The sequence below is a fragment of the Indicator indicator genome, chromosome 11 (genome assembly GCF_027791375.1).
Source record: "Indicator indicator isolate 239-I01 chromosome 11, UM_Iind_1.1, whole genome shotgun sequence".
Lineage (NCBI taxonomy): Eukaryota > Metazoa > Chordata > Aves > Piciformes > Indicatoridae > Indicator > Indicator indicator.
This window is the reverse complement of record NC_072020.1, coordinates 8,024,194-8,050,328: the sequence shown is the minus strand read 5'-3', so window position 1 is coordinate 8,050,328 and position 26,135 is coordinate 8,024,194. Positions and strand designations below refer to the sequence as shown.

Here is a 26,135-nt window from a genome sequence, read left to right as displayed (position 1 = left end):
AGTCAGCATGGGTTAAGGTCCTGCTTGACAAACCTGATCTTCTATGATAAGGTGACCCAATTAGTGGATGAGGGAAAGGCTATGAATGTTGTCTGCCTTGGGTTTAGTAAAGCCTTTGACACTTTCCCACAGCATTCTCTTGCAGAAACTGGCTGGTGGTGGCTTGCATGAGTGAACCCTTTGCTGGGCAAAAAATAATAGACTCTTGAATACAACTTCATAAGAAGAATACAATATTAATCAGCAAAGAATGATTTTCACTGGAAATTAATTTAGTGTGCTGTGAGGGAGGAAGCTCCTTTAGCACTAGAGGGAATTGCTCTTTCCCTATAATAAATTCTGTCATACACATCTTAAGTTCAAGCATATGGGGATTTTACTGGTTTACAGACTTTTATCTGCAAACTGACTAAACAAAAGACCAAGCTGGAGACAAAGGAGGCATTAGACTGAAGGTTTCTAAACAAGATATGGCACAAAACGGAGTTTACAGACAATTAACGAGTCAGTTTTTATTGCAATTCTTAAAATCGGTAATTAAAAGAAAATTTCACACTTTGGACCTGAGTTTGTACCCTTTATATTTAAGAAAGACTGGGACGTTCTCCACAGCAAAGCTAAAAATCTGTAGTTTATGGATAGCTTAATTGGTTTTAACAGCTAGATTAGGTCCCTACTCAACAGAGGCGTTTCCAAAAGAGCACTGAGTTCCAAATTCCTGAGTGATGCCTCAGCTAGTTACTTGGGTGTGCAAGAAACAACAGCAAAGAAAGCAGGAATAATAAAAAATTCCCTGATGAACTATGGTGATGTTTCCAATTTCATCTTAATTTCATTCAGATAATGAAGCCTCTTCTCAATTGTATTTTTTTTCTCAACTTCTACAAAATGTGCTGCATCTTTTAGAAGAAATATTACCAGCTCTTTCGGAGATTCAGATCTTCATATTCAGTGCTAGAAGAGATGCTGCATTGTCATTCTTTGTCTGTGCACCCTTAAAGCTCTCTTGCATGACTAATGAATCTGCTGGAGTTAACAGTGAACTTAGTAACATTGTTTATGACTTAGCTTTCAAGTTTGAAAGAGTATTTATTTGGAAGTTTAAAATTTTTTTGGTGTCTTGGCCTTGAAGACACTTTGACCACTTTGACCATCCAGAATTCATCATCAGTAATGCAATTACAAATCTTCTGACATCTGTGAGCTGTCCAATTAGTAATAAAATGGAAAACTGACTTTGCAGTCATTAATTACCTCATTAAGTGGACACTTTCTTGTGCCTTTAAACCTTCGAGATTTTAGTAGAACATTGGATTGATTTAGTCTTTTCTCAAAGGGAAAAGTGAAATACATAAGCTTCTCAGGATGGGCTATTAGAGATGCATCTGGAAGATTTTGAAAACAAACTCAGCAAAGAAAAATCTTTGACATCAGCCATGTTCTCTGAGTGTTCCTTCCCTTTGAGGAAATGGCATGCGTTCCCTTTTTAAGTACTAACTGAATTCTTTGTAATCCATGCCAAAGTTGAATATTTTTTCCATGATATTTAAATGCTTTTGCTCTTTTGGTTCTTCTACTTGCTTCCTAAATAAGGCATTCCAATTTTCATGGTATATTAAACCAGGGGGAACTTTCCTGGAGACATGAAATGTGAAGTGCTTGAACTTCTCCAGCTCTTTTCTATACTTTCTGAAGACTTCTGTTTTCTGTGGGAAGATGTCTTCATAATAACCTGAATTATTTTCCTTTCTATTTGTTTCTGAGTGTGGCCTCCTTAGTAAGACCAAGGACATTAATTCCTTTTAATCCAAAAGTTGGCTTTTTTTTTCTTTGACAATGTTATGATTTATAGAAATGTAGCCTAATTAATATATGCTGTCAGTGGGAAAAGCTGATCACTGAGATCTAGGTCCCATTGCTGCTCTTGTATTATAAGTGGTGTTTTAGTAGAAACTGAAATTGTGGCAATACATTAGTTTTAAGACGGACACTGCTGCACAAAGCAATAAATTTCCTATTTGCTTTCTAGCTGACAGTCCATTCATCTGCTGATACAACTCCTGTGAGAAATTAGTCAAAATTAATGAGGCCCTCATTTTCTCATTTTTGTTGTTGTGCACTCTGCTAGTTTGCCCTTGCAAAATGACATAATGTGTAAGATTTTTAGTTCTCTTTATACACACTTTGTGACATGTTCTCCTAGATTGTGTTGGCTACACACTCTTGTGTTACTTTGCTTGACTTTGATCTTGAGCTTTGTATGCATATTTCGTATTACCCTGCAGATGTGAGCTTCATACTTGAGTTGCCCTTTTTACTGGCATTTTGAATTTTTACTTCTGTTGGCTGAATTAGAATGCCTTGTTCTGAAATTAGTATATCTTGAGTTAACTAAATAAAAGTGCAATGGCTTGGGTTGACTTGCTTAGCTCTGTTTCCCTTTGTAATATTTTCCTAGGATTCAAATTACTCTGAAACACTTGATTGTCTCTCTCTGTGGTTGATGACCTCTGATTTATTTCTGGTGTACTGCATCATCAAACAACATCAGTTTTCCTTCTGAAGGTCTATAAGAGTGAGAAAATTTTGTGGTTATGTCAGGAGACTTATTTTCTCTATCTCCCTGGGTTTTTAACTTCCTGGCAGTTAACTGCTAGGATTTTGACATGTGAGGTTGATGTGCAGCCTCTGAAGACTGCATCTAACCTATTCTTTTTTTGGCAAACTCCCCATTACACTGTTAGACTGACACTGGAGCAGCTCCACCTCCACTGGGAATTCTAAAGTAGACCAGCTACTTGTATTGCTATCAAAGTGTTGTCTAAAATTGGTTAGAACAGATCTCTCTGGCAAAATAAGGCAATAGCAACTGCCAAAAACCTTGCTGGTGCTCTGAATGTGGTGTGAGTCCTCACTGTTAGCGAAGAAAAATTCTAAAACTCTTTCAAACTGACAGATTCTTGTCTTTGCTTCTGCCTATATGCCCCACTTTTCTGTCAGAAATAGAGTTCTACGCCCTTCTCTACTTGATTTATGACATGAAGGAATCTGCAATTATAGTAAATTAGTATATGGGATGTTTGCCCATAATAAGATCCTATTCCAGTTTTATATGTAGAAGTTTATAGCTTTTTGATGATAATTTTTTTTAAGCAGTCTTTTAAAAAAATCACAAGGGGCATACGATCTTTTGTAGGCCCTTCCTGTTGCATTTGATATTTATACTAAAACCTCAGATCTGTTGTATCTGATTTTCATGAATTGTTTTGAAAATTATATGGAGAACTTAGAGAATTTTTGAATTTTTTTGATGTCAGATTAAGTGAAGTCTAATTTGGATGGGGAATGTTGTTATCAAAATCCTTCAAAGCTTTGTTATATTGTTTATTTTGTCATGACAGTTTCAAATATTTGTGAGTAGATTTTTTCTTTAGAGCTTCAGTGCCTGTCTTGTCAGTTAGAGGTTGACCTCTCCTGATCAGGATTTCAAGGTCCCTTGGAAGTGGTTCCTATTTTTCCTCAGTAGGATAGTAAGATTAGACATTCCATCTTCATTTCACACAAACAGAATGTCAGAAAAATGAAAAATTTCCCTGGTCTCCTGTGTGTCTTATAAAGGAAGAAAATTGTCTGTGCAGGCAGACCCCTGGATTCTTCCTCTTATTGTCATTTCAGGTTTTTAGTGTCTGTAATCTGTTTTCTCAACTTTCATAACTTTAATGTTATCTCCTTGTCTGAAAGCATAGCCCTATTTTTAGGCTGTAATGTAGTATCACAATTATAGGGGGAGATTTATGATTAATTGAAGCTGACAGAGCTCAGAGTTTTGAATGTCTGGATTTGTGAATCTAAGAGTGCCTGTTCCAGGCATCCTCTATGGAAAAGACCAAGATCAGGAAAAGTTAAGTTGAAAAATGGCAGCTTCCTGAACTTGTAGTTTGTTTATTCTAAAACCCCTAAAATTTATTTCTTGGAAATCATGGCAGCTACTCTCATATTAAGCACTGTAGCATCTGAAGCACATTCAGTTTTGCAGAATAGGCTCTCAAAAGTCAAAGATCAAAGCTGAGTTCTAGGAAACAGAGAAACAGAATCATAACTCAGCTGTTTGCATGTTTGAGGTTATTTCCACTGGATACTCCTGTCAAGGCTGAGCATGATACAAGAAAGCAAGCACTACAAGCAAATTTACTACAGGAAAGGGAGAAAAAAAGATGACCTTTTCTGTCCAGCAACCAGAAGAGGATTAGATAAATGACCTTGTCAGCCTTTTATAAACCTCAGTTTCTACTGTTCTTCAGAATCAGTGAAGACAACAATCCATTCTGTGCTGTGGGATCATGCTGAACATAATGTTGCCTATCTGTTGTATCAGTGTTAAACCCACAGACCACAAAATAATTACCTCAGCAATTAGGCAATATGTGCCACAATTCTTTTATGCTTTAAAAAAACCCCAAACCACCCTGATCTTACTTACTGTAACATGTAAGAAAGTTTTGGTTCATGAATTTTTCACAAGCTATTATAATTTTTGTTGTCAGCAAAATTAAAATCACTCAGCAGTGAACCTTGGCAAACAAAATATCATCCCTAATGTGGGATAATTGCATACATCACACATTCTAGACTTATTCAATGTATAATGCCCAAGAAAATGAACCCCCAAATGGTAAAAAAAGGTCAAGTTTTACTGCCTTTTACATGCTTATTGATTGGTTTTATTGGTGAGAGCTAAAATGTAGAACTGAATGGCAAAATATATTTCAGTAATTTACTGAATTTACTAGATATTTATTTTGATAGCAGAAAGCACTTAAAATATAGGTATCATGATTTGCTCTAAGGTTCTTGCATTTTGTATTAACGTTATTCATGAAAACTAGGAAATCTCTATAACCTGCCAAGCTTCTAAAACATTGTCATGAAAAAGGGAATGAACATTATCCTGTTTTAATACATTTTGCAGTTTCAGAAAGTGTTTAAAATATACTCTGCCTTTTGTCATGTCTATATATTTCAGTTACACATATTGAAATATCTACCAGTGTTTCTAATATGTAAATGTAGATTTGTAGGTATAAAAGGAGTCAGTCATATTGCATTAGGAACTTGGATTTGTTGCATTTAGTTTTTTTGGTAGATGAAACTGCTTGCAGAATGGAGTTAGTAATCTAAAGTACTTCCTGCAGAAGTAGTTGTTAGAAAGTTTTAACTGATTTTTTCCCCTTTGTCAGTGCCAAGGAAAATTAAATGTTTGTGGTTTGGTTTAAATTTCTAGCGCACGGTACTTGCCTTTTGTCTTTTTTATTGTCTGTAATTCTAACAGAACCAAAATAGTATTTTTAAAAATGACGTGAGTAAAATACAGCTCTGCTGTGCATGAATACGGGGATAAAGATTAGGTCCTATTTGAATGAGACTGCTTTTTAAGCTATAAGGTACTCTATAGTATTATCAAACAACTATACAATTTGATGTTGATGGAGTATGAATTCAGAGCCCAAGTGGCCTAAACTAGCATTATAATCATAGAATCTTAGAATCAGTCAGGGTTGGAAGGGACCACAAGGATCATCTAGTTCCAACCCCTTGGCCATGGGCAGGGACACCTCACACTCTATCAGGCTGGTCAGAGCCTCATCCAGCCTGGCCTTAAACACTTCCAGGGATAATCAATAAATATACTCTCTGCCGTGTAAATGCTCTTTGGAAATACTTTTAGGATGGTAAACATGGTTTTGCAAATTAGGGTAAGATTAGAAGTGCCCAGATAGAAAGTCTATGGATACTAAACTGTATGTTTTTGCAGTGATATTCATCTTCATGCCTTATGAATAATCAATGTTGAAATCTGACAGATTTCACTGGAACCACTACACTCTCCGAAATTAGGGGATGAAAGAGAGCTTGAGCGCTGGTCTGAGATACAACACAAGAGAGTGACACTGAGTAAACTCAGCCTTGATCTTGAATTTCATCCTTAGTGGGCAGAAACATGTTTAGCATATGTTGCAGGCTTACAGGCACCAAGGAGGGAGGATAAGCTGCATACTGATTCAGCAAAGCTAATGCTAAAGTTGTCAGATTGCAAAGTTAATGGTAGCTTCTCTATGTTCAGGTCAGAAGTGTTCCACTCATGGACGACATGCTGGTTAAATCTAAGTGAAACCATTATATAAGGTGGAACATAGCATCACATTTTTCTTACTGTGTTCTGAAAAAGGCCACATTAGAGGAGTCAGTGCTTCTTTTAGACATTCAACTGCAGAAATCTATGATACTGGATCTGAAGAAGGACCAGAGGACATGCTGATGTGCACTGTTCCACCTGCTGCATTCAATTGCTACAGAATTGGGGAAGCATTAGTGAGAGCAGGCTTGGTGCAGGTGTGACTGTGAATATGTGTACAATACTTTGCTTGAACCTTGTTTAAAGGTTCTTAAAAACCAATTGCTTTTTTAATCTTTGTAGACACTTGGCATCCAAAACCATTTCGTAACAAATACTTTTACAAGTACAAATCATGTGAAAAACTATTTTTTGTACTTGTTTCAAACCAGCTGGCCCTTTGTTTCACAAGAAACAGTGAAGAGTCATACCCATTAGCCAGAATACCATTTCTTATGCTGCTTGTCTCTTCTCAATGAAAACTCTACTCAGTTATTTCTCTCCTTATAGAAGAACTGGGGTTTATATATTTTCTCTTTTTACTCTGTCCTTTCTGAAGGAATATTACAAATGCAGAGGATACATCTACTGGCTGTACTATAGATTTATATAGCAGCGTGCGGTTATTTCTGTTTTCCTAATGAGGTCCTCACAGCTGTTTGCTTGATTACCCTCGAACACTAGATGGGGTTTTCAGAGGCTTATTTAAAATGACTCCAATATCTCTTTCCTGAGAGGCTGTAGCTAATTTGTAGATCATAATCACAGTAAAAGCTGTTTTCTCCCTATGTGTTTTACTTTGTTTTTTAGCAACATGAAATTTCTGCTGCAATTTTATCAGTGATTTAGTCACTACTGGGAGATCCTTCTGTTTTTTTGCATTTGATTCTAGTTTTAACTGAGTGGATGATGGGATTCTGATTTAAGAAGATACTGATTAACACAGATCCCAGAATCACAGATCCCAACTCAGGGTAGTGGTTTCCTTCTATTTGAAAGTAGCCATTTATCCTGTGTTTTGTTTATACCCTGTTATCACATCACATCACAGTAATCCTTCTAGTGGCAGTGAAGAATGTTTGGGGATATTGCTAAATTCTTCTGGGGACATAATATATTTACTTTCATTTCAGAAACCCCCTGAAACCATTGTTACTAGAGTTTTATTGTATGGAGAAGCTTCTTTATATCTGTGTATGGTGGCTTCTTTTCCTGACACAGTTCTTTTCCAATATATTCTGTGTAAGGCAAAAAAACCCCACACTCATTACCTATAATTTAGAACATATATAGGTAATGTGTTGGCAGTGGTTGATGTTATTTCATTAAAGCATTTTGTTCCACTGTTCTGGGCTGTCATTTTAACTGAGAAATGAAGAGGTCTCCTCCTTATCTCCAGAAAGCAGAGTCTGTGCTTCCTCAAGGAGCATGCCTAGCTTATTCCAATGTCTTCTGTGGTCATCAGAGGAATGAGCCTAAGTATGAGGATTTTCAGATTGTAGTAATGGAGTTTCTTTCCATAGTAAACAATGATTGGGAAGTTTTACATGAACTTCTTAAGTAATAGCTCTCACCTGGAAAAGTAGTTACTCTAAATTATTTTGGTTTAAAAAATAAATGAGTTCATAATCTTTGTCTGTACTGCAAGAGATACGCACTAAATGTTCCAGCAAGCGAATACTAAATTAAAATTCAAGTTTCCAGACTGCAGTGCCTCAGTATTTAACTACAACATGAGACGTTTAACCACCCAAAATTCAAGATCAGGTTGCCCAACACTTCAGCTACTGAACCACAACACATATGGCAGAATTTTCCAGAGTGAAAACTGGGAGAATCTAAGCTAGGAGCCCTTCTCTTCTATTCTAATTTATGTGGGAAACATAGGCTTCTAACTGTGTGTGGATTCAGATGGTTTGAGTATCTTAAGAGGTACAGAATACAGGAGGCACTCTGTGCACTCATAAGGATCTCTAGTACAGGACTGTAAAACTTTTCACAGGGTTAGAGCACAGGAGCTAAGTCTAATTAATTTTTTGTCATAGACTCTGTGGGGTCCTCTGTATTTCAGGTCTCCAATTATAAAATGCTAACAAGAATAACTACATCTCTGGTATGCTCTGAAAATACATATTGTAACAAGAGTGAGGCAGTTGACTATTGCAGCAAAAATGGCCATAGAAGTGATCTTGAGGGCATGTAGCCATGTACATTCTGAGCTGACTGCACAAGGATGTGCTTAGCTTTTTACAGTGATCCTCTGTTTTCAGATGTGACACAACCCACAACAGTGTTTCTTGCAGTCTGGATGAATTATATGACTGATACGGTATGTTGATACATATTATGTGTGGCAGTTATCTCCTTGGTGTCACGCTCTGTGGTAATGGGCAGTGATGTGTATCGGTGTGTACCAAGAAAGTCAGTGCTACGCTTTGTGCTCTGGTGGGCACAGCTTTTGCAAGTGCCAGTCATATGCTTTATGATCTGGAATCTTCCTCTCTGGTGGTGTTTCATGTGTACACCCTGCAGAGAACCACAGCTTCTTTTGCTCCTCACATGTGTCAGGGATGCAGGCAGCGTTTGCTGGGCCCAGCTGGGCTCTCCCCTCCTTGCCACATGCACGGGGGTCTGGCACTGTGCACACAGGGGTCCCCTCTCCCAGGGCCATCAGCCTGTGCCTGTGAGTCCGCACGCCTGCTCCACGCTCTGTGTGCTGAGTACTCTTTCTCTCGGGATCACCTCTGTGCCGCATGGTGTTACTGCTGGGGGTGCGTAAGCACTCCCGTGTGCCGCTGGGCTACACGGGCAGGCTGTGTTAAGCCGTGTCTCCCTGCCTGTGCGCGCAGCTCCCGCGGCCCGTAGCTGCCGACCGGCCCCGCGCCGCAGGGCAGCGCCCTGCTCCTGGCTCGAGCTGCCAGGCATCATCCGAGACGCTGGGCACCAACCACCGCCCAACTGTCTTCAGCAGCTCGCCAGGAGGCGGTGTGGCGGTTCCCTCGCCTGGCGCGGCCCGGCCCCTTATCCCTCGGGCGCCGCCCCTCTCCTCGCCGCCTGTGAGTCAGGGCTTTGCCGGGCACGGGCGGCAACCGCGGCCGAAGCGGGCTCGCAGCCTGCGCCGCGGGGCCCCATGGAGAAAGCGGCAGCAGTCAGCGAGGGCGGCGGCAGCAACAGCAGCAGCCGCAGTAGTAGCCGCCCTACCTCGGCGGGCTCTTCTCCCTCGTCGTCCTCCGCCAGCCGCGGGCTGCCGGGCCGGGCGGCGGCCACGGGGAGACTGGATGGAGGTGGAGGGGCCGGGGGCAGCGGCAGCCCCAGCTCGGCGGCGGCCAGCCCAGGGGGCGCGCAGGCGCCCGGTAGCGGCGGTGGCAAGCGGCGGGAGCCGGTGCTGGAAGGGACGCTCAGCAAATACACCAACCTCCTACAGGGCTGGCAGAGCAGGTAAACGGCCGGGCCGGCCCCAGCGGGTGCCTCTCCTCGCCCCTAGCCGCTCCAAGATGGTGTCCGCGCAGCTGGCGCCGCCGCCCCGCCTCGACCCCTCCCTGGCCGCTGTGGGCAGGTAGGCCAGGCTGTATCGCCGGTCTTGCCCGAAGCCACGTTCCGTTCCCTTGCGCGGCCGCTTTCCTTCATTTTGTTTTACTTGTTTCCCCAATCGGAGGTGCGAGTACAAGGAGGGGAGGAAGGCGGTGCTGGGCCGCTGGCGCGCAGGGAGCTGTGGCCCAGCGCTGCCGCTCCAGGTGCGGCCGGAGGCATGGCATGGCTAAGGCTGCACATACTGCTCTCCCGGTAGCGTCCCGTCTTTAAGCTCCTTTTTTATCACGTCAGTCTCTTATGAAGTTGTCTTGGATAACCAAAAAATGAAAACTGGTGAGAGCCTCCCAGAATAAATGGGAAAAATGCCATGCTTGTGTTTATTGCTTGTGTTTTTTTTCTTTGCTCGAGGTAGGACAGTGGGGACAGTTAGCGTTCAGTGAGATCTCTTCTATTGCTATGCCCTTGCAGTCTGACAAGTCCTTATTTATGTTGATGCAGTGACAGGCCCTGGTCCTGCAATTTGTTGGGTGTGGACAGGCTGATGTGCATCTGTGGAAGACCCGAGGAATGTCTGGTTTTGAATCTATGTCTTGGAGCAAATTTTTTTAGAGAGTTGAGGCCACGCTGTGGAATTAGTAATGCTATATTTGTATCCAGTGTTGAAATCAAGAGAGAATGTTTCTTGTTAGTGATTTACTTTTTGTTACTAAACTTTGCCCTCGTAGTGGGGATAGATGATGAATATCAAAACCTTTTTAAGTAAAGCGTTACATTGATGGTTTTGAAGAGAAGCAAACACTATAGAGAGAACGTTTACAGGAGTAGTTACAAACGTTTATAAAACAGTATAAAAAACCCAAACCGACCAAAACCTGCTGTTGCTTGTATTAGGTGATACCAAGCAGTAAGAACATGTGAGTGGTTAGAACTTTGGTGTTCTGACAGTTTTAAAGCATTTATAGGCGACAGAGTTAAACCAGCGATGCTATGATGCTGACTAATGTGGGGCATCAGTAGTAAGAGGACTGTAGCAGTACGTCCTGAAAGGTTCCAGGAGCTGGTTTAATTCCACTGGAAGGCATGCATAGGTGTGCCAGCAGTGATAATGGTTATGTCTGGTACTGATGTCAGAAGGATTGAGTTAAAAATTTTTAGGCTGAATAAGCATATAATGAACTGGTCTGAAACCAGAATAACAAGCATGGAAGGCCTTTAAAGGAGGGAAAGACCTCGAAGATTAAAATAATCAGAAATAAGACTGAGGAATTAAGAGCAGTATTTAAAGTAAAATTGTGTCAAACTTTGTAGGTAGTGTCTCTTTCTAGCCTTTTTACATAAACCAGAGACACATTTCGACTAAGAGGAAAACATACAGAACCTGTTGTGACTTTAATGAAGCCCACACCTTTAGGAGAATAATTTAAATGTAGGACCACCTTAGTATAATGAATTTGGTAATCAATGGAGCATACATCAAAATATATATGTAACCAATCATATACAATTATTTGCTATTTGTACTGTATATAAAAAGCTGCTGCTTGAGCTAATGGGGTGCTGGATTTGCAATTTATGGCCTGCCACCCATTTCTGCAGAACCAAAATAAAGCAAGTATCTTGACTCTGTGTCAGTCGGTGTTGCACACCAGGTAAAGGACCCTTTATTATAATTAGGTGCACACTCATCTCCATAAAACTAGATTGCTTCAGTGTAGACATAGAGAAGATCCTTTATTCTAATTTGCTACTGCAATTCATAGAACCATAGAATCAGTCCGGGTTGGAAGGGACCACAAGGATCATCTAGTTCCAACCCCTCAGCCATGGGCAGGGACACCTCACACTCTATCAGGCTGGCCAGAGCCTCATCCAGCCTGGCCTTAAACACCTCCAGGGATGGGGCCTCAACCACCTCCCTGGACAACCCATTCCAGGCTCTCACTACTCTCATGGTGAAGAACTTCTTCCTCACGTCCAGCCAGAATCTCTTCCATGGTAGGTTCACATTAGACTTGTGTGTGTTGATTTATGCAGTCCACCTGTAGTTTTGTTTAAAAAACAGATAAGCGCATGTTGATACCTAAAATGTAGGACTAAAATGCATGACTAAGAGTTTGAAGTCAACCCTCTCCCCTTTTTGTCCCGACACCTCAAACTTGTCTTTGTAGAAATGGTAACTTTTTATTGTGATTTTTATGTTGTCTGATGAAATTGCAAAATAGAGGTCATTGCCTATAAATCTTTGAGTCTAGAGCTGCCTGTTTCATTTGGGAACTGATTAAATCTTTGGTAAGGCTGACGGCTTGTAATTGCATATATAATTTGTGAAAAGATAAATGTCACTTAAAAATTCTACCATAGCACTTGGAAATTAAAGTCTTCATTTTTAGCAGTCTTTTCTAATGCTACTTTATCATGCTTTGTCAATCAGTTTTAGATTTTGTCAATCTGAGTGGTTTGTGAAGACGAGATTTTAGGCTAAGTCACTTTTTGAGTTTGTTTCCTTGGTCTCTTCCGTCAATGTATGTATCTCTTGTTTGGGATGGGGAATCTGATAAAAGGTCTAAGCAGAACACTTGAAACTTTGGGCTGGCAAAAGTGATCTTATTATGTAATGCCCAATAAATGAGTAGTAATCCATGAGTTCCAGCGTAGCTGTTTGGCCTTCAGCATTCAGTTACTGAGTGTGTTCTCTGTGAACTGGAGCTCAGTATGTAAGAATTGGTAAATGACTTTATAGCTGGCATCTGCAAATCAGTTCAGCTTGTTTGTGTTATTGTGTGGTCATACAAATTAGTTTTGCATTTTCTTAATCTGAAAAAAAGGCATAAGGTTGTTTAACTACATGATCAGTACAGCCAGATGGTGTGAATATAAATAAACGGAAAAACAAAGCAAAAACTGACAGAGTTCAGTGATCATGGATTTGGAATGTGTTTCTTGAAAGCTCATTATTCATTTGGGCAAATAATTTAAATGTATTAATGTTAGCTTGTGCCATGTAGTATTGAACATAAAAGGCATTCCTAGATTATCTAAGCCTCCACAAGTCTAAAGCAATAGCTATAATTTGAATTACAGTAAATTATTGTAATTTTTTAAATCAATTATCCTTCAAGAAGTATATGCAAGATAGTCTTATTTTGGGTGAGTCAGCTGATTATGAATACTGAAGCCTAACACTGCATTTATAAACATTAACTGATTAATTAAAGGCCTCAAATACAGTCAATCTGTAGTGCTGCATTACTTCTTGAAGAATTTCTGAGGGTTTGTTGTTTATTATTAAAGAAATCTTTGTTTTGCTCCAGCAGGTCAGGAACAACCTGATCTGGAAATGAGTGAGGTTCTTCACCTTTATAACAAATGGTTGGGAACACTTCCTTTTGTTTCATTGTTTTGAGGCAGTTTGTTGTGTGGTAAATGTATCAGGGGTCCTGGACATTTAGAGTTTCTTGACTAAAGTTTGCACCTTTCTGTGGATTTACACAGGTAGGAATGCAGAAAGCAGAACTTAACATAAAACACAGGTGTGCTGACATAGGAGTGCTTCTGTCTCATCTGACACATCTGGGCATTTGATGGTCTTTACTATGATATTACAAATAATCGTGTTTTCAGAACGAAAGTAGTGTTACAAAGCATTTCTACTGGGATTGCCTTGTTCTATTTGTATGGGAGGGTAGTAGCTTGTGTTTCAAATGGGAGTTGAGAGGCTGAGAGACCTGGGGCATTTTAGTCTGAAAAAGCGAAGACTGAGAGGAGAGTTAATAAATGCTTATAAATATCTGAGGGCTGGGTGTCAAGACAGAGGGGACAGGCTGTTCCCAGTTGCATCCTGTGATAGGACAAGGGGCAATGGATATCAACTACAGCACAGGAGGTTCCACCTCAACATGAGGAGGAGCTTCTTCACTGTGAGGATCACAAAGCACTGGAATGGGCTCCCCACAGTAGTTGTGGAGTCTCCTTCTCTGGAAACTTTCAAGACCCATCTGGATGCATTCCTGTGTGACCTGCGCTAGATTCCGTGGTCCTGCTCTGGTAGGGGAGTTGGATTTGATGATCTCCGGAGGTTGTTTCCAACCCCTAACTTCCTGTGATCCTCTGAGGGTTTGAGGAACTAATATATGTCTCCAGAATCATCTCATGTCCTGCAAAATCTACTTGTAGGGTTTTGTCCTACAAGCATGTATAAGCCCGTGGATCATCTGCATTTGGGTCTGGGCTTAAAATTGGATTTGTAACAACAACAAATGGAGTCCCCATTGGTGGGTGTTGTTGCTTTTCTGAGCTGATCTGCTCAGTGTAGGTTGTTCTGTAGCCCGGGAGTTGTCCGTAGCAGTACTCTGACCTTGTTTCCTCAGTTGAGAAATACATCGTGTTACTAGTCTGCATGAATTGAGCCTGATGTACTTTGTGTGCTTGGGCGCTCCCAGACTTGTTTTGGGGATTAGCTACACTCCTTGTATGTCAACAAAAATGTATTTTTGAGTAATTCAGGGATTTTTCTTTTGTGTGTGCACATGCAATGTCTTTACTGGGCTTCACGGTGCTGTGCTGTGGTCTCTTTACTTGTGTGGTTGTGGAGAACAGTTGCAATCTTACTGCTGCCATCACAGAAAGACCTTTCCTTTTCTCCAGTGCCCCAAACAGCAGCTAGACTGCTGTTTACCAAAGGAACCAGCAAGCCTTAGTGGTACTTTAGGGCCTGACTTCCTGGCTCCCAGAGCTTACTCAGCTCTGACTCTAGCTGTTCTAGGAGAGTTGTTTTCTAAGTATGTCAATAAAATATGTCAACACTGTTTTGTTCTAGAGCACCTACAAATCTGTGTGATGTTTTTTTATTATTATTTTTAATTTTATATTTATTTTGGAGAAAGAGATTGTGACCTCTTAGAGGGAGAATTGATGAAAATACTTCAAACAGTAATATCTTCTCCCTCATTCTGAAACAGCTAGTCCATTTTTTTTTTGCAGAATTTTGGGATTAATGCATCTGATTATCAGGCTTCTTTGTGGTAGTTAACACCTCTTAATATTTGCTGATTCTTCAATGGTAACAGTCAAACTCCCATCAATGAAATACAGCTTTTTTTTCAGGGTAAAAATATTGGTAGATGGTTACTGAACAAAGTATATAACTGTATTTATACAGGTATAGCAACATAGCTGCTGGGGGGGAAGTCTGTCTTAGAGGAATAAACTTTTTTAACATAGCACGAACTATACTGTCAAGATTGTAACAGTAGACGAGTACGTGAGAAAGAGAAAATAACTATGTGCTTGTTTAATGTTTGTGAAGTTTGCTGAAATGGGATTTCTGGTGTTCTTACTAAAACTTGATTAACACCAACCCTTCCAAATTTTTGTCTTAGTGTGTTTCTGGCATATCTATACAGGGCTTTGTGTAGTGGCGTAAAACCTTCCAGTTTGGAAAAGGGGAGGCAGTTCTAAAGAGCTGGAGGTGCATTTTTATCTCTTGTTGTTGGAAATCTGCTTACATATCTTACATTATAGAAATGAATATATATGCCATTAGTTTCAAGTAAACTTGGATTTTAAAATGTCAAAACGTTAGGTATTAGTGAGTTCTCTTTTGGATTAAAGCACTAATCATTTTTTCTTAATCCTGAAATCTCTGTTGCAAAAATAATCGCATTCAAATGTAAGCTTTCTTTTTTACCTCCTCTCCTTTCTTTATGCTGTTGAAACTTTTTCCCTCTAAGTATCATTAATGTTTGTTTGGTGGTGGTTTTTTTTTTCTTTTAGTAATGTCTTTAAATTTATATCCCTAGTTTCTTTGTAGGAAAAATAGAATGTTCTGTTAAGGTGCACTTGGTCTTTGTTTAGTGGTTGATTAATCCTAACTGGTTTAATCACCAACTGGTAGATTTAGTTTGAAAAACTTTGGTGTTGCTTCTAAACCAGCTCTGTTCAGAGGTTGGAGAAGGATTCAAACAGTGAAGTTAGAGAAAGAAGTTCATATTTCTCTGTCCTTCAGCAATGCTTACAAGAAGTATTTGATAGAAGACAACTTTGAACCTCAGGGTGAAATTGAAAAAGATGGTCTTGTGGTTAAGGCATTGGTTTGCACTGCAGAGACATGTATTCTGGCTGGAGAACTGCCATGGATATTTTGCTTGTCTTCAGGCAGGTGACCTGAGTTTTTTGTTCTCAATTGCTTGTGTCACATGGTGTCAGGGCTGCTTATGCCTATGCATAGGATAAGTTCATAGAATGCATAATCATCTAATGCATAAGATGCTTGATGATAATGTAGGAAAAATATGCTTAAAACAAATGAGACTTGGGCATTCTTGCTCAGACCATATATTGGGGATATTCAAGTGCACTTCAGAGCTGAGCAGCAGTCTTGTACCAGAGGGAATGAAGTGACAGCCAAAATAAAGTGTGGTCTTCCTTTCACCCAGATGTCAAACTTAGCTTTCAGACAGTGAAAAGAAAGTGGCAGCTGGCACCAGCACTGAAGCACTTACTTACCCTTATCTGAGTTTTGTTATTACAGGCTCATTTTTCTGCTAGTTTTTTGAATGGTGATTTCTGTGCTTAGCAATGCAGTGATAAATGTGGTTAGAGGGAGCACGCATGCACTTGCTGGCTCATTTAAGAAAACCCACCAGTTTATGAATATGGATTTTGTTCATGTAGGAGAAGTGTTGTTAAACTGAGTAATGTGCCTGGAGTCTTTTTATGGATATACAAGAAAAGCATTCAGAAGATTTCCCCAGTCATTTCAAGTTTAGAAACAATTGTTTAATAAGAAGAATGTATTTGAGCTTTTGCTTCTCCTAATATTCTTACTTTGTTTTTTTACAATGTATTTAAAAGATGGAACCTTCTAAGTGAAGAAGATGCTAAAAGTTGTTGTAAATATTGGGTTTTAATGTTTTTTTTTTTTTTGTTAAATATGTATGAATGATGAAACAAAGTGTTGATCAGGTTCCATTAAAAGTGCTAAGGTTGTTTCTTTGGTCCTAATACACTTCCACAACTTCATTTTCAAGCATCTTGGTGGTGTGCTTCAGATCTTAGAGGCTTTTGAGGATATCTTACTGAGATGTTTGATTTCTTTTTGGAACCTAATCCAGGGATGCAAAGTTTGCTTAGTATTTAACTGGTGCTTATAAAAAAGGTTTTGGTAAATGCTCTCTAAATGCTGCTGCACTTCTTTTTCCAAGACAGTATTTAATTAGTATTAATTTAATTTGCATATTTATCCAATAATTTTTCTTTCAGTGACAGAAGATTTTTCATAACTATGGGAACAATTTGCCCAGCTTTAATCACAACCTAAAAAATTGCCTGTTGTACTTAATACCTGTTGGCCTTTGATTTTTCACTGAATCTCATTATGCTGGTTGTGTGTGAAATGGAAGATAACGGCTCATCAAATTTAATTTCTGTGTGCAGGTTGGGCAGGTTTTTGGGCAGGTTAGGTTGTCTTTTGCCAGTATTTGGTATTTCTAAACCAATGGAGTTTCCTTACTGCAAATTAGATCTCCCAGTAATTTTAACAATTTATGATAGTTATGATTATTATTCAATGTTTTTCCTCACATGTGAGCACCAGAAATGTGTACACTTTCAGCTGTGGTTGTACTGGGTATCAGATACAGGGTAATGTATCCCATTTCCTCTGATTCAATATTCTCTGCTTAAAAACATCAAGGACCATTAGTGTTTTAGTTCTCCATTATTTTTTTGAAAACTAGGTTATTCGTTTTGCTTCATAAGTTTTAACTGTTGGTCTAATGGCACGTGGCACTGAGACTTCATGTGCCCTGGTGCTGCCTGGGTTCTCCAGACAGGTATCCTCATACCCATGCTCTTGTTACTTACTGCTTGCTTAGCTTAAGCTGTCAGTGGTGCAACACTTCGGTGGTTGTATGCTCTTTTCTCCTGATACCTGCTACGCTTCTTGATCTGGTAACATAGGCATAATACTATGAAAATGACTGCTGGAAATGTCAAAATAAAGAGTATAAGCTAGATGTCATTTTTTGGATGGGAAGGTGATGAAAAGGAGTGCTGTGGGAGCTGTTTGCCTGCAATACGCTCCATGATTAGCATGGTGTGTGCATGCCTAGTTTGTGAGAGGGTGAAAACGGCAGTTAATTATTTGTTTACAGAGACAATAGTTTTATATATAGTTGGGGAAACTGATTGTTAGTTGGAAGAATTAGTAGGACAAAGTAATCTGTGGATTTTCCTTGCTCTGAATTTTTCTGAGTGAATGCTTTTTTTGGGTAAATCTTTGATCTTGTCAGTGTGACTTTTTTGTCACTGCATTGATGATTTTATTTAACAGCATTGGAATGCATGTTGTTTGCTGATCATAGCTTATTTTCATGTCATCAGCATTCTTTATGGAATGTTTGTTTCCCTTCTAGGTCATTGCTAAAGGCTCCAAAGCCAAGAACTGATTGCCAAATAACCCTATTAGAAATACATGTAGTCACATTCTCATTTAGTTGTATTTTGAGCCTGGCTCCATCTTTTAACTGCTTTTCAACGCAATCAATGTATCTTGTTTGTATCTTGTTCATTTTGTTAATCAGAACTCAGTGCTGCCTGCATTAGAACATTTCTTCAGTGCTGGTAGTATTATAAAGCAAACTTTGTAATGTCAGAAACCTTACAGATTTTTCTGGAGGAAATTAATTTTGAGTAAGTGTATACTGATTTTTGGTAATTATTTTGTTTTAAATATCTTTTGTTTGTTTCAGAATGTACTGTATCAGCTGTTACATTTTATTGAGCATTGGATTGGCTGAGAGACCTATGAAATTAACGAGGCTGTTTTATTTGTACTTCAAAAAATATTTTCATAGTGTAATTTTCTTCAGTTTGGGAACCTTCCTGTAGGTTTTGGTGGAAAGGAGTTGGATGCATCAAGTGTTGAATCTTAGTAATTTGAATCTTTCACTACATGCTTGGTGAAATCTAACTATTTTGTTAGTAGTATCTTTCTGATAAAATTTTCAGTTTAGAATTTGGAGTACAATTCTTTAAAGTAAAACCTAGGGCTGCACTGGTATGTAGTGTTTGATGCTGTGTGCTTGGTGCTTGTTTCAGAACACTTTTACAGGATAAATGCAGTTGCTGTTGTGTGTGTCTTAGTCCACTGCACCCACTTGAATGTTGTACAGAATTTGAAGGTGCCATAAGGGATTTGAGTGAAAAGACTTTAAGCTGTAAACTGGATTATTATAAATTGAAACCCCTGAATTAATACTTTCCTGTGGTTTTGCATGTTACAAATTCATGTATTGCATTTCTCAGTGACCTAAGAAATGGCTTTTTTCCAACTACACAGCCTCTAGAGATACATGGTGGGAGTATTAGGGGTTGCCTTCATTAGGTTCCCAAGATTTTTTTATAAGATAAGTTAATGCTGATTACTTGGTTTGCTTGAGAATTGTGATATGACAACTTGTCTAGGTCATTCAACAGTATATGTAGAAGTTAGAGGAAGTGCATAAATACAAGCTGAGGTTCTGTGTTGATAAAGCTTCTGTGTTTGTTTTATGTAGAAAATTGTGAACCACACTGCTACTTGCAGCTGTCTTGATTGTTGTATGTTTCACTGAGATAGGACGATGCTTTTATGTAAGGGACACACACACTGGGAAAATCAATTCACTGGAATCAGAGTATTATGTTTAACCTCACCAGGAAAGGGGTGTGTTGTGTTCTCTAGCTTTGGAATATGGAGAAAACCTTCCTAGTAAACAGAACAGTTTAAGCTAGTGCAGGCAAGACTGGGCATTCTGCTGCTAGTCTCCTTAAATTTATAAATAAATAAACGGGGGGAAGAGGGGCAGGGGCAAACTTCTTGTCTGTTGTCACTTTTTGGAGCTGGGAGGGAACTGAAGAGTTGTATAATAAAAATATAAAAGTGCAAGGAAAGGGTAGTTTGGTAATAGAATAAGGGAGGAAAGATAAGATGTGGAACGGTGGGAGAGGTTTAGAGAAGGATTTAAAGCCTCTGGAGCAGGACTGATGGAGTGATAGGGCAGAAACAGAGGAGAGAAGGAAGTAGATACTGAAGAGAGCACAAGGACAGACCTTTACTTTTAATTTTTAAAAAATGAAAATGAAAGTCTGAAAATCATATAGTATGAATTTAGAATGAAGTCTTGGAAACCTAAGTGAAAGAATTTGTTCTTATTTATTAATTTTAATACTGCCATTAAGAATGGCACACAAGAAGTAGAGAGGAAGTTGCTGTTTTCTAAATTGCAGAATGTGTAGTGCAGTGTGGATTTTTCTGTTTTTGCTTTATTTTCTCTGCTACCTCCTGTAGCAGAGCTCGTTTCAGGCTACTGTGAATAGCAGCCAGAGGAAGCTACTGACAGTGTCCACCTGGATATATATTAATGTGCCAAACTTACCTTTGCTCTTTTAAACACAATATTGTTGATGTGGGCATTCATATGTAATGATGAAACTTTTTTTCCTGTTAAAGGTTATAAATATTTTTTCTTCATTTTCAAAACAATGAGTATCTGGATTTTTGTAGTACAGTGGTTTTAGAAATAAATATGTAAAGTCGCAACCTAACGCATAAAGGTCTTTGGAAGTAATTGTTGTATGCATATCTAAATCTACTTTCATTAGGAGGATCATGGCTACTAATAGACTGCATATCTCACAATGTATTGATGAAACCACCCTCTCCAGGACTCTGTGAACTTTCTATGTTTTTAAGAAACAGCGTTGACAGGATACCTTGTTGTGAAGATGGCTGCATATCAGCTATCAAGATAAAGACCAAACGTAGAAACTTCAACCTCTCAGTGAATGAATTGATAGTAAAGGCAAGACAAACTCTATTGAACTGCAAAATATTGGCACAGAAAGCTGAAAACTTTCAACTGTCCTAAGATGATACAACATATAAGGAAGGTTTGGTTTCTGCAAAGCTTTGAACTAACTGGTGTGGAGGAGAGGTGGAATTAGCCAGAATGGTCAGAAATATTATCGAACACACCATAGTCATGAAAAAAAAATCTGTCCCTGTCCTTGTATCCTTGTCAGTATTGCTATAGATTACTCAGTAAAACCAAAATATGTGTTAAAACTGAGTTGCAACACAACTATTGTGTTTGGTTGTTTTTTAACGCTCTATTTCACGGTGATAGTATTTTCTTAAAAAAAATAAAAATCTATTTCTTTTAATCTGAGAATACCACAAAATTTGAACAAGCTTCAGGTGTGAAGCTTACACTACTAAAGTTAGAAGAAGAGGTGCTTGATCTCTAAACAGGTCTTTCATCATTAAGGTGTGATATATATTCTTTAGGTTTTTGGTGAAAAAAGTGAAATCTGCAAGACTCTTTCATTGACTACAAGGTGATTTTTAAATCTAAGCATTAATCTTTCAGTTTACAGGAAGGTTATTCTATCTTGAGGTCTCTTATTCCTTGGTGATTTTAGCTGTAGACTAGAAAATAACACTGAAGAGCTGATGGCTCCTGGCAGTGATTCCTGCTGAGGACAGGGCATTGCGAAAACAAGGATGGGTTATGAATGTCTGGCAAAGTAGTCAGTGAACTGATACAACCTCTGTAGAACTTTGCTGACTCAAGGCAGCTAATTGAAAATTTATGCAATGATATCTGCTGATGGGATGTGGTTATGCTTTGAACCTCTTTGGATTGCATTATTGTAATACAATAGAGTCGGTATCTTTCTCTTGATAGGTTGTGAATATTGAAAAGTTGTCAACCTGAAATCTTGTTGATCTAAAAATAAACTAGGAGTGGTTTTGGGTATACTTGAAACTTCCTACCATTTTTTAAACATGTAATGATAATATGAACTACTTATACTTGCCAATCCTTAGCATAATATATACTGAGAAAAAGATCTTAGGTCGTATGGTAATCTCTATTAATACTGTTACCTTGTGTTGTAGAAGATCTCTCTGATAAAATTCCATGGATTTATTTTAAACTGACTGTGCAGTCATAGTGTACTTCACTTCCATCTCTACCTTGCTGTTGCCAGTGCTTATCTTCTCTTTGATTTGTTCAAGATTTTTGGGCATCCTAAGCCATCTCTAATTCCCAGTCATGTTTGGAAAAGCAACAGCCATAAATGGTGCACGCACTATCCAGTGCAGTCTGTGTACGTTTTATTTAATACTTAACAGGCCTCATGCAGTATGTCCACAATTGTTCCACACCCACTAAGGAATGCAGTTTATTGTGCCAAGTAAATTCTTTATCAGGAAGATAGTGAAATACAAGGGATCTGGAGGTTGCTGGTAAAATGTGGAATCCACATTTTTCTTTTCCTTTTTTCTATTTTTTTCCTCTTTTTCTGGGAGGGCGCTTGAATATAAACACACTTTTCTTTTTTTTTTTTTTTAGGAATATAACATTCTCCTGTCAATTCCAAATTGCATTGGTTAGGGAAAGGTTGGTAGTTCTTCCTAGAAGGGAAAGCTAGGACACTTAATTTGGGAGTGGTTCTGTCTAGCTGTGTCTCTCTGCTCATGGATGAGAAAACGCATGGGAGACTGGAATACAAGGAACTTGGAATTCCTTGGTTTTCTTCTGTTATTAAATGATGCTGGGAAAATAATGATTTCACAGTACTCTTATGCTTCTTTTATTTGAGATACTAATTTAGACTTCTTGTCATGAGGAGTAATGAGAACAGCCAATATCTTGAAGTAGAGCTCTCAACTGTGAGTACCAACAAGAATCAGCTGCAGATAGTAAGTAAGTGATAACCTGTTGGTTATGACAGCCATGTTTAGCTGCTCTGTCCTTCTCAGGGTGATAGAGGTTCAAACTGCAAGTTTCATTCTGCAGCTTTCAGGTAATCCGGTGCTTTTCCAGCCTGTCTGTCCTTGCATGCCCTGTGCTGCTTGTGGTGGTGTAGCTGGGTGATATCCATGTTTTGGGACACTCTAGAGTATTTTGTGGTGGTTATATCTTACGGCTGACATTGACAGCGCAGTGCTATGTGATCTGGAATTCATCTGTGCCTGTGAATTCAGACTGGTCCTAGCTGTGGAGCTGTACTAAATTAATACAGAACCTCTGGTCCCAGCAGCAAAGGATAGGTTGCTGCAGGCATGGCATAGCTCACTCCATTCAGTTTGGTGATTTAAATGTTATTGGCCAAAAGAAATCCTGTAATATATACTGTGTTTTTGCTGTTCTGTGAACAGCAGCGCTGCAGGCTGGGGACAGAGTGGCTGGAGAGCGGCCAGACAGAGAGGGACCTGGGGGTGCTGGTTGATAGCAGGCTGAACATGAGCCAGCAGTGTGCCCAGGTGGCCAGGAAAGCCAATGGCATTCTGACCTCTATCAGGACAAGGGAGGTTATTCTTCCCCTGTATTCAGCACTGGTCAGGCCACACCTTGAGCACTGTGTCCAGTTCTGGCTCCTCAATTCAAGAGAGATATTGAGTTACTAGAACGTGTCCAGAGACGGGCAACGAAGCTGGTGAGGGGCCTGGAACACAAACCCTATGAGGAGAAGCTGAGGGAGCTGGGGTTGTTCAGCCTGGTGAAGAGGAGGCTCGGGGGTGTCTAAACTACCTGAGGGGAGGTTGTAGCCAGGTGGGAGTTGGTCTCTTTTCCCAGGCAACCAGCAGCAGAACAAGAGGACACAGTCTCAATTGTGCCAGGGGAGGTATAGGCTGGATGTCAGGAGGAAGTTGTTCACAGAGAAGGTGATTGCCCATTGGAATGGGCTGCCCAGGGAGGTGGTGGAGTCACCATCACTGGAGATGTTCAAGAGGAGACTGGATGAGGCACTTAGTGCCATGGTCTAGTTGATTGCTTAGGGCTGGGTGATCAATTGGACTGGATGGTCTTGGAGGTCTGTTTCAACCTGGTTGATTCTATGATTCTAAAGACTAGCAGATTGCTTGAATCTAGGCAGAGCCCAGGGCTCCCTGTGGCACAATGTGCTCCTCTCTTTGTGGGAAAAGTGTTGGAAGTGTCTGTGCCTTTTGTAGAAAAGTCAGATGATTGTGGAAACTGATAGCAATCTCAAGTGGATGCTTCTTGGGCACAGTGGTTCTGGTGGGAATCTGAGTTGTGGGATGAGCTGCAGGAAATAGCCAGACCTCTCAAGAAGGCTGTAGCAGCTTAAAAGTGTTTGCCTCATAACATAGGTTCTTCCATTTTCTCTATGCTAGTTTTTGAATTGAAGAATTAAAACCTGGAGGAAAATGGCTGAACATAGGCTAGATGTAGTCTTACTCTTTCATGCACAGAACAAAGAGATTGGCAGCTGAACATAAAGCTTTTCTGTAGGATCAGATAAATAGCATTAATTCAGTTGTCCTCCTTCCATCAAGGATGTCTCTCATTTCCCATTAATTCTTTTATCCTGTGACAGCAAGGGGCAGGATAGCACTGTAGAAGATGGACTGAAGTAAAGAAAACATTTGAAAGTGAGGAGATAAGATATGCAAATGTTACATGTGCTAAAAATTAGGGGTGGATGAGCAGTGACCTCAGGTGCCAGAGAGGAGGCTAACGATGTGAAGCTTTTTTTGGGTTTTGTTCCCCATGGGCTTAAAACCTGATTTTTCAGAACTGACATTTGACCAGATGGAGCAGAAGAGGTGTTGAATTGGTGTCTCAGCTGAGGGAACTGGAAAGCTTAATGGAACTGTCAGTAGTAATAGAGAAAGCAGCTGGTATAGCAAAAAATATACTGGAGTTTCTCACAGGTTTGAGATGGTGTCAGACATCAGGAACAAGGACAAGATGGTGTCAGACATCAGGAACAATTTAATGAAAGTTAAAACTCATACGGAGTTTTAACTTTCATTAAATAATTCCCTCAACTGGATTTAATTGTTGTAATGCTGAAAGGAAAATACAAGTATGAGCTGTAACTTTCTTCAGTAGAACCTCCTCAATGAAAAACTCCTTGCTTTTATGTCTTGTATGTGGACATCATCCTTAATCCTAAAGAAACATGAATAAAAGAATAGCTCGTGTGCCCTTGAAAAACTAAGCCTCTAACAATCAAAGCAACAGTACCTTATAAAACTGAGAAATTATAAAACTGCCCTTAGCTTTGTTTGTGTGTTTATGGTTTTGGTTTAAGATCAATCTATACTCTGAGTAAATGCGTGACAAACTTCAGCAGAAGTACTCTATGATTGCAATTTCTTTGAACAGGTACTTTGTGCTGGACTTTGAGACGGGGATTCTACAGTATTTCGTGAATGAACAAAGTAAAAACCAGAAGCCACGAGGAGCCTTGTCTTTAGCTGGAGCTATAATTTCACCCAGTGATGAAGTGCCACACATGTTGGTAGTCTACTCTGCGAATGGAGAGATGTATAAGTTGAGAGGTACTGTGCTGCTTAAAGTGCCAGCTGAATCATTCCTCTCTGCCATTCCTGCTTCTGCATATTTCATTTCTCTTGTAATTAATGTATCTTTTAATTTCCTATACTGTCAGAAAGTAATGGTTATACAGCTATATGGTTACATGCTATTTCATGTAACACAGTGAAGAGTAATCTGTGAAATGTTTTCAAGTTTGCAGTTAGAAATCATGAACGCTTGTGGGTTCATTATCATGCTTTTCCAGTCAGTTGTGATCATCAAATACTTACAGTAATGCTGCTTTGTAATATAATGAGATCTATGAATTTGATTCAGATCAGTAAATAATTTGTATGCTGAGTCAGTAACCATTGAGGTCCAGAATAGTAGAGGAAGTAAAAGTAAATATTTATTGAGATTATCTACTCTGTGTAGATATTCATAATTAGGACTACTGTAGTAGTTGGTGTAAAATAAAACCAGAAGCAGACATCTCTCCTCAATAAACTTATTACACAGGAGTCATTGTGTATATAGACTGTGGACAATCTTTTCAATAATTTTTAAAGCTGCTTTTAAAGATGTGTGTGGGAAAGTGTGGTTTTCCTTCTTGTATCTTTGAGCTTCATGTGAATGACACACTGATTTAAAGAGAGATTTGGTTGAACTGCATTAAAATAGAAGTACTTAAGTATCTGTGGAACTGGTAGGTTCTCTGGTAGCTGATTGACAGCCTGAGTGTAGGGGTTTTACTGATTTCAGTGTTACGATATGGCCCTTGTTCTTCACAGAGAGACAAGTAAAACAGTTGATTAAAAAATGTAAACAAAGTCATCTTGAGGTAATTCTGCTTTTAATGACACTTGGAGATCATAACTGTGAAGAAGACTCACAAATTTGCCCCTTACTACTGGCCACAACATCTTAAGTTTAGGTTCAGATGTATTGTACTTCAGAATTTAGCCATGCTTAATTTCAGTAGCATAAATTAGAGTTTGTAGTGCATCATAAGCAGTAAATAATCTCTCTCTCTCAGTCACCTCCTTTTATGCAGAAAAAGAATATGGATTTATGTGTGATTCCCTGCATTTTCT

At 39.3% G+C, this 26,135-nt stretch overlaps 1 protein-coding gene across 2 annotated transcripts in view; it reads left to right on the top strand.

Moving 5' to 3' along the window:
- The first annotated feature begins 9,302 nt into the window (after window positions 1-9,302).
- The window catches only part of OSBPL10 (oxysterol binding protein like 10), an 88,268-nt gene continuing 71,435 nt past the window's right edge, over window positions 9,303-26,135 (top strand). For both annotated transcript variants that reach the window (XM_054384874.1, XM_054384873.1), the window contains exons 1-2: window positions 9,303-9,610; window positions 24,889-25,064. In XM_054384874.1, the coding sequence (XP_054240849.1) occupies window positions 9,303-9,610; window positions 24,889-25,064 (484 nt within the window). The remainder of the gene's footprint in view (window positions 9,611-24,888; window positions 25,065-26,135) is intronic.